Source organism: Leucopleurus acutus, assembly GCF_964270905.1.
Source record: "Leucopleurus acutus genome assembly, chromosome: 2".
In the NCBI taxonomy this organism is placed as follows: domain Eukaryota; kingdom Metazoa; phylum Chordata; class Mammalia; order Artiodactyla; family Delphinidae; genus Leucopleurus; species Leucopleurus acutus.
The window spans coordinates 185,003,394-185,017,798 of NC_139143.1; the positions used below are offsets into that span (position 1 = coordinate 185,003,394).

The window sequence follows — 14,405 nt, forward strand, 5'->3', positions numbered from 1 at the left end:
CGCCACCAGGGAGGTCCCCACAGTTTCTTAGAGACACAATTAACTAATTAATTAAGACCTAATTAATTGAGTTAATTACTATAAGTGAACCACAATACCCATAATAGTTAGCTGTATTTATTTTAGAAAGTAAGTGGTAGTGAATTAAGACTGAATAAACAAAAGATACATCTACAGTTAATTAAAAATTTCATGTCCATTTTTAAGTTTTCAGTGACTCCAGAAATCCTTCAATGATAGATGATGTTCATTGGGCATTTAACAGTATTTGTGTCCCTGTTCTAGTGCTTTCCAGGTATTAGCCCAGTTAACTCTTACCACAAGTCTGTGAGACAAGAACTGTTATCTCCCATTTTCCCACAGAAGAGGCTGAGTGCAGAGAGATTAAATGAAGGTCACAAAGCTCGTAGGTAATAGAAAGAGTTCAGAACAGCTAGTCTGGCCCCGAAGCCCCTGCTGAGCAGAAACTGCCTCACTGGTGAGTAAAGCCACTGACATATTTTTCAGCGCTCACCACCGTTACCACCGATGGTTACCACCGATGGTTTTAAGTCTCATTCTTTGAAGCTTATTCTCAGAAGAAAGGGTGGTGCAGAAACCGATTCCATAGTTGTCTTTATTCATTAGCGTGCACTTGGGGTAAGCCTGGGAGTTCTACATCCTTCGTGGTGCCAACTTGCTGACCTCTTCTCTGTTTCAGTTTCTGTTCCAGCAGCTGGGAATGTTGGTGTCCTTTGTGAAGAGCCACATCAGGCCTTACATGGATGAAATAGTCACACTCATGAGAGTGAGTAGAAATTAATGCTTTGGCCTGTTCCTCAGTGTTTGGGCCCAGGAGCATTCAGCAGCAGGTTTGGATGATGTGGACATTTTTTTCATGGGTCATCATAGAGACGTTATAACCTGAGGATAAAAAGTGGAACAAGGTGTCCCACTGGATTATGAAAGGGGGTGGAGGGGCTCTCGCTACAGGCTCCCAGGTACAAGAGTTCAAGGTGTGAAATCTGAGGAGAAATCCTGAAGGAATTGTTCTGCCAGAAATAAACTGGAGTTCTTTGCCTCACACACAGCAAAGCAATTTCACTTTAACATCACAACAGTGCTTTACTATTCTCACAAAAGCCCTCTTCCTTACTGCCTGTAAAACCATGGCCTTAAGAGAGGATTGGGGATTGGGTTTTCCTGGGGCCATTAAATACGATGGAGTGCTGTCAGGCTCTGAGGAAGAAGGTAATGCTTTTCCCTGCTACCTTCAAAAGCATAAATACCGCCTTCTGACTGTAATAGTGTTGTGGTTTTTTTAAGTACATAAATTTATTTATTTATTTATGGCTGCATTGGATCTTTGTTGCTGCTGCGCAAGCTCTCTCTAGTTGCAGCAAGCTGGGGCTACTCTTCATTGTGATGTGCGGACTTCTCATTGCGGTGGCTTCTCTTGTTGCGGAGCACAGGCTCTAGGCGCGACGGCTTCAGTAGTTGTGGCACGCGGGCTCAGTAGTTGTGGCATGCGGGCTGTAGAGTGCAGGCTCAGTAGTTGTGGCACACGGGCTTAGTTGCTCCATGGCATGTGGGATCTTCCCGGCCCAGGGCTCGAACCCATGTCCCCTGCATTGGCAGGCAGATTCTTAACCACTGCACCACCAGGGAAGTCTCTGCAACAGTGTTTGAGAAGAGGCTCTCGTCCCAATTTTTTTTTTTAAACATCTTTATTGGAGTATAATTGCTTTACAATGGTGTGTTAGTTTCTGCTTTATAACAAAGTGAATCAGTTATACATATACATATGTTCCCATATCTCTTCCCTCTTGCGTCTCCCTCCCTCCCACCCTCCTTATCCCACCCCTCTAGGTGGTCACAAAGCACCGAGCTGATCTCCCTGTGCTATGCGGCTGCTTCCCACTAGCTATCTATTTTACGTTTGGTAGTGTATATATGTCCATGCCACTCTCTCACTTTGTCACAGCCTACCCTTCCCCCTCCCCACATCCTCAAGTCCATTCTCTAGTAGGTCTGTGTCTCCATTCCCGTCTTACCCCTAGGTTCTTCATGACCTTTTTTTTTTTTTCTTAGATTCTATATATATGTGTTAGCATATGGTATTTGTTTTTCTCTTTCTGACTTACTTCACTCTGTATAACAGACTCTAGGTCCGTCCACCTCACTACAAGTAACTCAATTTCGTTTCTTTTTATGGCTGAGTAATATTCCATTGTATATATGTGCCACATCTTCTTTATCCATACATCTGTTGATGGACACTTAGGTTGCTTCCATGTCCAGGCTATTGTAAATAGAGCTGCAATGAACATCGTGCATGACTCTTTTTGAATTATGGTTTTCTCAGGGTATATGCCCGGTAGTGGGATTGCTGGGTCATATGGTAGTTCTAGTTGTAGTTTTTTAAGGAACCTCCATACTGTTCTTCATAGGGGCTGAATCAATTTACATTCCCACCAGCAGTACAAGAGTGTTCCCTTTTCTCCACACCCTCTCCAGCATTTATTGTTTCTAGATTTTTTGATGATGGCCATTCTGATCGGTGTGAGATGATATCTCATTGTAGTTTTGATTTGCATTTCTCTAATGATTAATGATGTTGAGCATTCTTTCATGTGTTTGTTGGCAATCTGTATATCTTCTTTGGAGAAATGTCTATTTAAGTCTAGGTGCAAAGGACTCCCCATTGATGGCAGTATCATTTTTCTGTATTGGGAGTGGGAGGGTGCTTCCTACTGTTCCCTATAATTTCAGTGTCTCTGCTTAGGGAGATTGCTTTGCAGAGATGGCTGTGTCCTCAAAGAACTGGAAGACAATTATTCCAGTGATTTTTGTTCTTCTACACCAGACCTTTGTAGTTAGCTTGGAAGAAGCAGCAGGACTAAAATGAAAGTGGCCGCCTTCAAAAATGGAACTTCCCCGAAAATGAGTCTCAGAACTGAAAAACTCCTATATGTATAAATAAGCAAAAGCTGCTCTGTTCCCTGCCTCCTGCCACAGGGGCCTCTGTACAGGAAGAGTTAGGTAGGATGCTAAAGAGCCTGCGGGCGGTGTTAAGGGAGTTGGGGGTGGGGCGGGGAGGGAGGAAGCAGTGCACTCCGGGGCTGAAGCTGAAGTAATCTGTGACTTATTCCCCAAAAATGACTGATGACAAAACATGTAGGGGTTTGAGGCTGGGAGCCTTACACCTGCAAAATACAGCTTTCATTTCCTCCAAGACAGAGAAGGTGCCAACAGGGCTCTTCTTTGGCTCTTGCTCCTGGGCATTTCTGTGAGCTTCTCCCAGGAGGGCTCGAGGCTTTGTGAACAGTGATCCAGCCGGCATCCCTGGGGAGGCTGCGTGGTTTCTTTGACGTAGAGAAAACCCTTTGTGAGGAGCCCCGATGACCCAGCAGTGGAAAGGTAGGCGGGCTTTCTCTAAAGAAGGCAGAGTGTGGTCCCAGTGAATGAACATCACACAAACCACGGAGGCCATAAAATTTGTGGTGTTTCTTTGTCGAAGCTTTTTATCTAGAGAAAATAGCTTTTTCAAAGAGAATACCTCTCTCCAAGCAGAGAGAAAGAACGTTTTACCAGCACCTTTTAGTATAGATTTTTTTGGAAATGTTTTTACTTTGTAAACTACTATGAGTTAAGAACAATTTTTTCTAAATAAAAATACCTTAGGCTTCTTTTAAAGCCTTCCATCTGAGGAGTTATCTTTTTTTTTATTTTTTCACTGACTTCTACTCTGAATTAAATGGGGGCCCAAGAGTACTAATAAGCATATGTTGCCATCATTAAGTCTCCTACTCTGGAGGTTTTAAAGAAGGCAGTAGGCCACTGTCTTTTTGAATTGATTTGAAATGACAGCTTTTCCTGGAGTGAGAGACTTGGACCAATTTGCGTTGCAGTACCGAGACAGGATCTGGAGCCAGTTGGCCAAGTTTTTATTTTAGTAATTTATGTGGGATATAATTAGATGAATGTAGAAAAATGCTCCTCTTGTGGCACTCTCCAGGCCTGAAAATGGTTTGGGACAGATGTCAGATGCTGTCGAGCAAAGTCTAAATCCAGAAGGGCAGGAAATCTTGTTAACACTGAAGTCACCCTCTGGCAGAGCCCAGGTGCTACCCAAAGTGGGACCACCCCTAGACGGCTGGAGAGCTCCTAGAGTGATGCAGGCCTGGTCGTTTGTTCATTCTGCCAGATGGATTTGGGTGGCTGGAATATGCCAGGCGCTCTGCTAGATTCAGGGAGACAGAGGTGGACCGAGGGTTTCTTGCCCTTAACCAGCCTACAGTCGAGTAGAGGGAAGGCGGCAAAGAAAATTAAGTATTACAGGTGCTAGAAGAGAGCAGAGCAGAGGGACCCACAGTGGATAATGGAAGGAGATAGGAACGCCTTCTTAGGCGAAGTGAGGCTTGAGCCACGTCTGGAAAGACAGATGGGCTTAGCTGAGCAAGAGGTGGGATTCTAAGCCGAGAGCAGCATGAGCAAAGCACAGAGGAGCCATGTAGCCTGGTGCTTTTGGGGAAATGCAGCTTAGTTGCTCACTGTGACTGACGTAGGATACAGGGAGGCCTGGGGAGAGGAGGATAAGGAAGGAGTCCCATGGCACAGACCATGCCCGCTGCATTTGTGCTTCGTTTGGCTGTGTCAGTTCCTTGGTTCATATTTCAGCAGAAGGGCCCCCGACTTTGCTCCTCTGTCTCTTCCCTCTTTATAGGAATTCTGGGTCATGAACACCTCCATCCAGAGCACGATCATTCTTCTCATTGAGCAGATTGTGGTAGCTCTTGGGGGTGAATTTAAGCTCTACCTGCCCCAGCTGATCCCACACATGCTACGAGTCTTCATGCATGACAATAGCCCAGGCCGCATCGTCTCCATCAAGGTGAGTAACCCGGGACATCCTCTGGAGAGATTTCCAGAGTCCATCAGAGTCCCTGGATGATCATCTAAGAGACCCTGTTCTGAGTGACAGGGGGACGCTCGGTCCGTAAGACTGACTCTAAAGAATGCTGTAGTATCTGATGCGTGCAGTGTACAGTTTACAGAATGTTTATTATTATTAATATTTACCAAGAATGGATTATTCTTGGTAAATATTTTATTTAGCATACCAGTTTTCTCTATTATCCAGCAACTGATTCCTTACCAGTTGAAATAAGTTCAGAGAAAGCAAAGTAACATATAAGTGAAATAAAATGGCGGGGAAAAGTGCTACCAAGAGAATGTAATTCAGAGCCATTTAATAAAGGCTTTTCAGAGTCCCCAAAGAACTTTGAATCGCCCATACCACTGCCGCCCCGGGTGCCTAGACCCTTGACGCCTGGCTGTATGTGCTCACCGCCGTGCCTTTACTCCTTTTTGCAGTTGCTTGCTGCAATCCAGCTGTTTGGCGCCAACCTGGATGACTATCTGCATCTGTTATTGCCCCCTATCGTGAAGTTGTTTGATGCCCCTGAAGTTCCATTGCCGTCTCGAAAGTGAGCACCTACCCTTTAGGACTAACAGTTATCAAGCTTTTAATGTTTTGTTGAAAATGCCCTTTTCTTAAGTACCCAGACCATCTCTCTATTTTTTTGTTATTTCAACTCTCATTAGTTTAGTCCAGATATGTACCAGGTTTATGGAAATCTTCACTGTCCCCATCCCACAGGAATGTGTGTTAGATCTCTGTACCCAAAATAATGTCAGAAGCCATTCCTTCCCGTTGGGTGCTGATTGTAAAGGTAGCCGTCAGCCACTTCTCTTATTCTTGGGCTGTGTGTTAGCAGTTACTGTATGTCAGCGATTGTTGTAGGGCAGCGTTAGAGACAGTGGACCGCCTGACGGAGTCCCTGGATTTCACTGACTATGCCTCTCGGATCATTCACCCGATTGTGCGAACGCTGGACCAGAGCCCAGAACTCCGTCCCACAGCCATGGACACGTTGTCCTCACTCGTGTTTCAGCTGGGGAAGAAGGTGAGGCAGGAGTCCTCGACTCCTCCGCTTGTTAATCTGTAGGCCTCAATCACTGACAAAGAGCTAGGAGCTGTGCCTTTTTTTCCTTCTTTATTCAGCAAGTATTTATTGAGCCACCTGTGTGGGCTGAGTGCTGTTCTGGGGATAAGGCCGTAAACAGAATGTTGTCCTTGTTCTCACAGAGCTTACATTCCAATGAAGCAAAGTTACGAGACATAATTTATCTCATAAGAGGGATGGGAGGGAGTAGGGAGAGATGCTGTTTCTTTAGAGGCAGACCTCTCTGATAAGGTAACATTTCAGCAGAGACCTAAATAAAGGAAAGGCCCAACGCCAGGGAGCTGGCTGCAGGCAGAAGGATTAGCAAAGGCAAAGGTGCGAGATGGCAGTGTGCTTGAAGGGTGGGGGCAGCAGGAGAGCAGTGACTTCAGGGAAGGGAGGCGGGGGAAAGTACTTGGAAAAGGGCATAGAGAGAACCTTGTAGAGGCTGTGCTGGCAGTAGGCATGGAAGCTAGGTATTGTGGCCAGTGGTCCTCAGAATGTGACCCCGGGACAAGCAGCATTAGCATCTATTTAGCTGGGTGCTCCTTAGAACTGCAGATTTTCACGCCTCACCCCAGACCTACCAAGCCAGCAATTCTGACTGTGGAGCCCAGCAATCTCTGGTTTCATATGCCTTCCAGGTGGTTCTGATGCCCACTAAAATTTGCACATCACTGTTGTAGGCCATCATAGCTGGCTTTCACTCTGAGCAAGACTAGAATTCTTTGGAGATTTTGAGCCCAGGAGTGCTGTGATCTGCCCTAGCATTGTTAAATGATTATTCTCAGTGCTGTGCGCAAGAATAGACTGGGCCAAGAGGGGAAGCAGAGAGACCATTAAAGTCAGAGGCTGTTGCAGTGACGCAGATGGAAGGTGAGGGGGATGAGGTAGCACAAGGGGTCAAAAGTACCACAGAGCTAGTCCCAAACCCAGAAGTAGTAGCTGTAATGTGGTAGGGGTAATATTCTTTTTTCTATTTCCCACTCTCCAAAGTAATGGTTTCTGACCTGCTTCCTCTCTTGTTATAGTACCAAATTTTCATTCCAATGGTAAATAAAGTTCTGGTGCGACACCGAATCAACCATCAGCGCTATGATGTCCTCATCTGCAGGATTGTCAAGGTGAGCTGCGCTTTGTTTCTGTTTGCAAGTCCCGCATTGTCCTTCTCAACTGGTATTCTTGTCATCGTAGCAGTGGGGGTATATCTAGCTTTTTAGCTCTGAACTAGAGATTGGCAAGCTTTTTATGTCAAGATAGTAAATGTTTTCAGCTTTGTGGGCTGTGTGGTCTCTGATGAAACTACTCAGCTCTGCCACTGCAGCCTGTAAGCAGCCGTATGCGTATGTAAACGAATGAGCCTGATTGCGTCCCAGTAGAACTTCGTTTATGGACACCAGAATATGATTCTCTAATAATTTTCACATGTTGCAGAATAGCAATCTTCTTTCAATTTTTTTTCAATCATTAAAAAATGCAAAAACCATCCTTGGCTCTCAGGTCCTACAAAAACAGGCAGCAGCTCCTTGCCGGCCCAGCTCTTCGTCATGTTTATGACACACGGTTGTCTCACATTTGCCAGTTGCATGCTCATACTACTAAGTCAGTGCTTGTCAGTGGCCAGGAGTGACCAACACAGACTGGTCTCAGTGTGGAATACGGCCCACCTATGATTCTTTCTGTCCATATGTGGAATCTTAACCTAAATCCTGGCTCTTCCAGAAGGTGTGGCCCTCCCAAGGTTTAAGGATGTTTTCTAAACTGGGAGCAGCTTGTGGAGTTGCAGAGTGGTTCTCTAAATCTCTGGTTGCAGGGATACACCCTTGCTGATGAAGAAGAGGACCCTTTGATTTACCAGCATCGAATGCTGCGGAGTGGCCAAGGGGATGCCTTGGCTAGCGGACCAGTGGAAACGGGACCCATGAAGAAACTGCACGTCAGCACCATCAACCTCCAAAAGGCAGGTCCATCGTTTCCTGGGGGGGCTTGGAAAGGAGAGCCCCTGCTCTTCTCTCTTGTTCAAAACTTTCAGCTCTTGCTGTTTTCTGTTTAAAACAACCAAAAACCAAGCATCTTTCTGAAAATCTAGATACCACGAACTTAGGTCATTTTATTTTTTCTCCAAGTATCTGAATTATACAATTTTTTAATAGAAGGAAAATAAAGAACAAGGTGTCCTTTTGTGTTCCCTTGGAGCTTTGACAGTGGAATGCATTGTTGCAAATAGCATTCTCATTTTTTACATGACCAGAAAACAACCAGTGAGCCTCCTAGTTAGCACTGAACCTGATGCAGGCTCTTTAAAGCAGTGCTTCTCAAACTTCTCAGGCTCACTGGGCTTCCCACATGCTGGGGAGCTTGTTGTTAAAATGCTCGTTCTGATTCAGGCCCAAGCTCAGGCCTTGATAGTCTCCATTTCTGACAAGCTCCCAAGTAATGTCGATGCCAGTGGTCAACGGACCACACTTTGAGTAGCAAGGTTTTAGATCTCTGCAGATCAGTACTGGATTCTCTATGCTGACCAAAGCCTGGGATATAAGCAGCTTCTCATCATTTATGCCACCAGCTATGCACTTAAAAACAGGCAGTTTCAAATCATCTCTAATGGATGGATCTAAACAGAGTAATCATATACTTCACTGACTTTTAAATAAATATACCAGGTTGCTTATTTTCCACATTTTGCATTAGTCTTTAGTACTTCTAGTGACTGTAAGCAGCTCCCAGTTTGAATTTCAATGTGGTAGTTTTCTTTATTAGCAGCTGATGCAACACAGCTGCATTTCATGTGTAGCAGCAGGTAGAGGTAAAGAACTGGGCAGGGCTGGGTCCTAGTTGGCTTGGTGTCTTCTTTTGGCCAAGCCCATAACGATTTGCACACAGACCTGTGTGCGTGTGCTCACCCACAGCTTTGAAACACTGGCCTGTACTCCTGACATCAGTCTTTACCCACACAGACAGCTGCAAAGTGACCACTACTGAGAAACGTTTGATGATTTAAGATGAAAGTGGTAAAATACCCCTGGGTCATGAGTGATGCTGCTGTACCTCTGTGTGCTTTGTAACTGCTAGTCCAAGACTTCAGGAGGAGAAGGGTCGTCAACACCTGGCATTCCCAAGCAGTTGTTGAGGCCACCATGCTGACACCTCACATTTGAGGGAGGGGCCAGACAAGGAGGCCAGATGCACGTTTCCACCCAGATGTTTTCAGCCCGCCTAGGTTCAGAATGTCCTTCCAACCAGGCAGCTGTCCACTCAGCTTTAGGGCTTTGTTCTCTCTATTTTAGGAAGTTCCCCAGTGGTCTAGTTTGCTTCCAGAAAGTTTTGCTTTCTACCCAGGACTTGGAAAAATAAGCATAACCTTTGCCAAACAGAAAAAAGAATCTCCGCCTGTCTCACCTGAGAGAACAGATCAAGTTAAAAAACCCTAAGCGGGCTCCCCTGGTGGTGCAGTGGTTGGGAGTCCGCCTGCCGATGCAGGGGACACGGGTTCGTGCCCCAGTCCGGGAAGATCCCACATGCCGCGGAGCGGCTGGGCCCGGGAGCCACGGCCGCTGAGCCTGTGCGTCCGGAGCCTGTGCACCGCAGCGGGAGATGCCACAGCGGTGAGAGGCCTGCGTACTGCAAAAAAAAAAAAAAAAACCCTAAGCAAAGCTCTCCACAGCTGACTCTCAGATCCATTTCATCGAAAAGTAAATTGTGCTTCTACATATTCATGTGATGATAATTAGGGATTGGTATATTTGTCAGCTTTAACCAGCTTTCACAATAATAATTTGCCACCTCAGTCACCTTTCTGTTGGCTGTGCTAATAGAGGATTTACATAGTACAGAAAACATACAAACCATTTACGTGTACCTCTAGGATGCCTTCCAAGATGCTCAGCAGCTTTCCTGTCTCATGGTAATCTATTCGGGCTTACCTTCTAAATGAGTAAGCTGGCGTTCCATCAGCGTGCACCAGTGTAACCAGATGAGGCAGTCAGCGGTGGGTGGGTGAGGAGAGGAAACTGGCTGGAGTTTCAACAGTTACTGTAGAACCCAGAGAACTGAGAGTTGATTATGTTTTAGATTACAGAGCAGTGGGGAAAGGCCCAGGTGAGGGACATATCCTGTTTGATAGATTGTGCAGTTGTTCCTTAAGCTGAAATTTTTTGAAGAGCCTTTTGCTACCATTTATCAAATGGTACCAATGTTAATGATAGCACTAACCACCACCACCATTTGTTGAGTGCTTCCCGTGTGTCAGGCACTGTTGTGAGCACTTTACATGTATTGACTCATTTAATCTTCACAGTAACCCTATAAGTTTGATGCTGTCATCAGTATCCCTCTTTTATGGATGTGGACATTGAGGCACTGAAAGGTTAAGTAATTTGCTCAATGTCAACCAGTAGATGGTGGAGCCAGGATCTGACCCAGGTATGACTCCAGAGACCAGTCTCTTAACCACTGTGTTGCAGTGCCTTCGCCTTACCCAAGCTCAACCTCATATCATTAGAGGGCAAAAGATATTAGTAATGCTTCCTTGTATGTGTCTGACTTCTAAATGCCTTGTAATACAGTGCTGGTATCCAGAGACTCGCTGTATAGGAAGGAAACCAGAAATCTGTGGATCGAAAAGGACTTGATGTTCCCATTTCGTTCAACAGAACAAGGTCTAAAAGTCTTTGGTATCTTCTTCTAGTTCAGGGGTTCTCATTGTACGGTGAGTGAGAATCCTTCACATAAATTTTTAATTTGTCTCTCGTAGTATCTCTACTTCAGTTTTTGACAAAAAATATTAGTTTATGTAATGTTACGCCTTGGTAACTCATCAAAAGCTATAGCAAATCTCCATTTATCCCAGGAGGTGATGGACTGAGGCATTGATGGTCAGGTGGTGTAGCACATGGGTATCTCTTTCACTCCCTGGACTACTTCACTTGAGAACTTCTGCTTTAACTTATCTGATTTCCCTATTTAGGGAGGATTGACATGTCTGTTCTGCCAGAAAAATCTTTTAAGAATATATTTTAAAAGTTAGGGATTTAGTAGTTAGGGCTAAGCCAATTCAACGAGTTGTCATTTTGATGATACGAGCCACCATGTTTTGCTCATCTATTCCAGCTAGGCCCTTTAGCTGCATTATCCCTAAATGAGGAAGATTAAGACTCAGACAGCAGTGTACAAGTAATTTGCCCAGAGTCCCTACAGCAGGTGAGTGGCAGGGCCAGGGTTCCAACCAGGTGTTTCTAACTTCAGAGTAGCAGGCACTCAGCATAAAGCACTAACTTGTGCTGAGCACTGTGCTAAATCTGTTACACGTATGACCTTAGTTAATCTTTTTTTTTTTTTTAAATCTTGGCCATGCTATGTGGCATGCAGGATCTTAGTTCCCTGACCAGGGATTGAACCCGTGCCCCATGCAGTGGAAGCATGGAGTCTTAACCACTGGACTGCCAGGGAAGTCTCTAACTTAGTTAATTAATCCTTAGAACACCCTCTGGGGGCTTCCCTGGTGGTGCAGTGGTTAAGAATCCGCCTGCCAATGCAGGGGACGCAGGTTCGAGCCCTGGTCCAGGAAGATCCCACATGCCGCGGAGCAACTAAGCCCATGTGCCACCACTACTGAGCCTGCGCTCTAGAGCCCGCGAGCCACAACTGCTGAAGCCCACACGCCTAGAGCCTGTGCTTCGCAACAAGAGAAGCTACCGCAATGAGAAGCCCGCGCACCACAGCAAAGAGTAGCCCCCGCTCACCACAACTAGAGAAAGCCTGCGTGCAGCAACAAAGACCCAACTCAGCCATAAATTAATTAATTAATTTAAAAAAGAACACCCTCTAATATGGGGACTATTATCGACACTTTACAGATGAAGAAACTGAGGCACAGGGAAGTTAAGTAACTTGCCCAAGATCAGACACCCAATATGTTACATACCTGGGATTTGAACTCCAGCCACTGAGCTCCACAGAGTGTGGCTGCTGACCACTCCCCTTTACTGCCCAGCTCCAGGGCCTGAATCTTCCCATCCACCTCCCTAAGCTGCCCCTGCTAGTACCTCTTGGTGCCTGGAGAGCTCAGAGTTTTGAGGAAAGTTGGAGGGGATAAACTACAAAGTAAAAATTCAGGGCTTCCCTGGTGACACAGTGGTTGAGAATCCGCCTGCCGATGCAGGGGACACGGGTTTGCGCCCCAATCCAGGAGGATCCCACGTGCTGCGGAGCAGCTGGGCCCGTGAGCCATGGCCGCTGAGCCTGCGCGTCCGGAGCCTGTGCTCCGCAGCGGGAGAGGCCACAACGGTGAGAGGCCCGCGTACTGCAAAAAGAAAAAAAAAAAATTCAATCTGTTCAACTCCTTTTGTCTCATTGCACCATACTGCCGTATACTCTGGGCTCAGTGCTCACCTGATGGTCACACTATTGAGGATGGTGTCAACCTGAGCATTTCCCCTCTCCCTGTGTGACTCTCTGTAAGATGAGCCAGTGTCCCACTGCAGGGTGTCCCAGGCCCCTCACACACTGCTGGAGGCCATTCGGCTTTGTTGGATGCATTCTGAGTGTGATGGTCCCCATCCACTTTAGGGCTGTAGAGCGCTCTGCTTTGCAGATAGAGTCCAGCGCAAATGAGGTGTAAAACAGGCTTTCTTTATATTATGAGAGTTTGCTGCTTTTGTTTTATGGCTTTAAATATTACTCTTTTGTATTTGTGCTCGGGGAATTTTATCATGAAAGGTATAATTTTATAAATCAAAGAAGTGGAATAATCATTAGATAGTCAAGGGCTCTTTACAGTTGGCCCTTACAGTTGATGGTTTTCCTTTGTCGCCTGTGGCATGATAGGCCTGGGGAGCTGCCAGAAGGGTCTCCAAAGATGACTGGTTGGAATGGCTGAGGCGGCTGAGCCTGGAGCTGCTGAAGGACTCCTCCTCGCCCTCCCTGCGCTCCTGCTGGGCCCTGGCGCAGGCCTACAACCCGATGGCCAGGTATGGTGTGTCAGGGCTCCCTTCCTCCCAGCTTCAGATTGGGTTCAAGAGGGTCAGCACGTAGAAAATGTTGTATAAGAATTAGTTTTTATTAGCAGTAATAGTAAAAGGATTTTTTAATTTTGTTAACCTCTGGGGGAAAAGATAAAAAAGCAAATTAAAGAAGCTCTTATTACAGGAAAAACATCCATTTTAACCTTGCTAGTGTACCTTCCCTTAGTAGATCTAGGTCCAAAACTTTAATTACAAAGTCATTTATAACTCTGAAAATAACTATGTAATAGCTTAATATAACCTGTTTTCCAGTAATAGTGATACTCTAGTTATTTATTGCTGCATTACAAATACCCCAAGACTTAGTGGTCTAAAACAACAGCAGTCTAAAAAAATTACTTATTTTACTCACAAATCTGCAATTTGGGCAGGACTTGTGGGAGCAGCTTGTCTCTGCCCCACACAGTGTCAGGGGTATTTGTCCAGGGGCTAGAAGATCTACTTCCAAGATGGCTCATCCATATGTCTGGTAAGTTGGGGCTGACTGTTGGCTGGAAGTTCAGCCCTGGCCAGGGGCCTTGGTTCCTCTCCACGTGGATCGCCCTATGGATTGCTCAGGCTTCCTCACAGGAAACTGGCTGGGTTCAAGGGTGAGTGTCCCCAAGGGAACGAGGCAGAAGTGCTTGGTGCTTGTGTGACCTAGTCTTGGAGGTCACATAGTGTTACTTCTGTCCCACTGCGTTGTTGAAGGCAGTCACACAGGCCTACTCGGGCTCAAGGGGAGGAGACGTGGATGCCACCTTTTTATAGGGGAGTGGGAGGCTCCTAGAAGGGCGCATGGAACAGGAGCTAGTGCTGCAGCCGTCTTCGGAAAGTAGAATTTGCCATAAAAAATACTATAAACCTTTAACAGGGAATCTTAAAAAGTCATTGAAAATTTGGTTTATAAAAAGTTTTAATGCATGTAAAAGATTCATAGTATGATGTAGGTGAATAAAATGGAATACAAAATGGTATAAATGTGTGATTTCAGCTATTAAAAATATATGTACGTAGGAAAAAGATGAGAAAGTAATACATAATGATTATCTCTAAGTAGGAGGATTTAAGGAGCAGTTCTTTTTTATTCTTTTCCTTATTTTCTAAATTTTTCTACAATGGACAGTTCTTATTTATAATGAGGCATTAAATGGTGATTTAATTAACAATCCTTTTCATTAGCAAGAAGCAAAAAATGAGGTATTCCATTTCACTTTCATCAGCACAGTTGGTTTGCTATTTGGAGTGTATTTAGCAAGAATAGCGATGGTCCCTGAGGCTGTTGCTTGGATGCCATGATTTAGTTCATCTGATTTCTTTCAAATATTTTATAACGCTTAAAAATCATTCCTAGGACTTCTCTGTTTCCATAGTGTGCAGATTTCACACGCTGGCTACTGTAGCGTCCCTCTCATCT

The 14,405-nt window shown here is 45.3% G+C and overlaps 1 protein-coding gene across 4 annotated transcripts in view; it reads left to right on the top strand.

Moving 5' to 3' along the window:
• The window catches only part of MTOR (mechanistic target of rapamycin kinase), a 117,488-nt gene that overhangs the window by 31,978 nt on the left and 71,105 nt on the right, over positions 1 to 14,405 (top strand). For all 4 annotated transcript variants that reach the window (XR_014326030.1, XM_082834556.1, XM_082834554.1 and 1 more), the window contains exons 20-26: positions 701 to 787; positions 4,706 to 4,873; positions 5,356 to 5,468; positions 5,786 to 5,948; positions 7,019 to 7,111; positions 7,801 to 7,947; positions 12,813 to 12,955. Coding sequence is in view for 3 of the 4 variants with exons in the window: in XM_082834556.1 (XP_082690682.1) it covers positions 701 to 787; positions 4,706 to 4,873; positions 5,356 to 5,468; positions 5,786 to 5,948; positions 7,019 to 7,111; positions 7,801 to 7,947; positions 12,813 to 12,955 (914 nt within the window). In the remaining variant the exon portion in view is untranslated. The remainder of the gene's footprint in view (positions 1 to 700; positions 788 to 4,705; positions 4,874 to 5,355; positions 5,469 to 5,785; positions 5,949 to 7,018; positions 7,112 to 7,800; positions 7,948 to 12,812; positions 12,956 to 14,405) is intronic.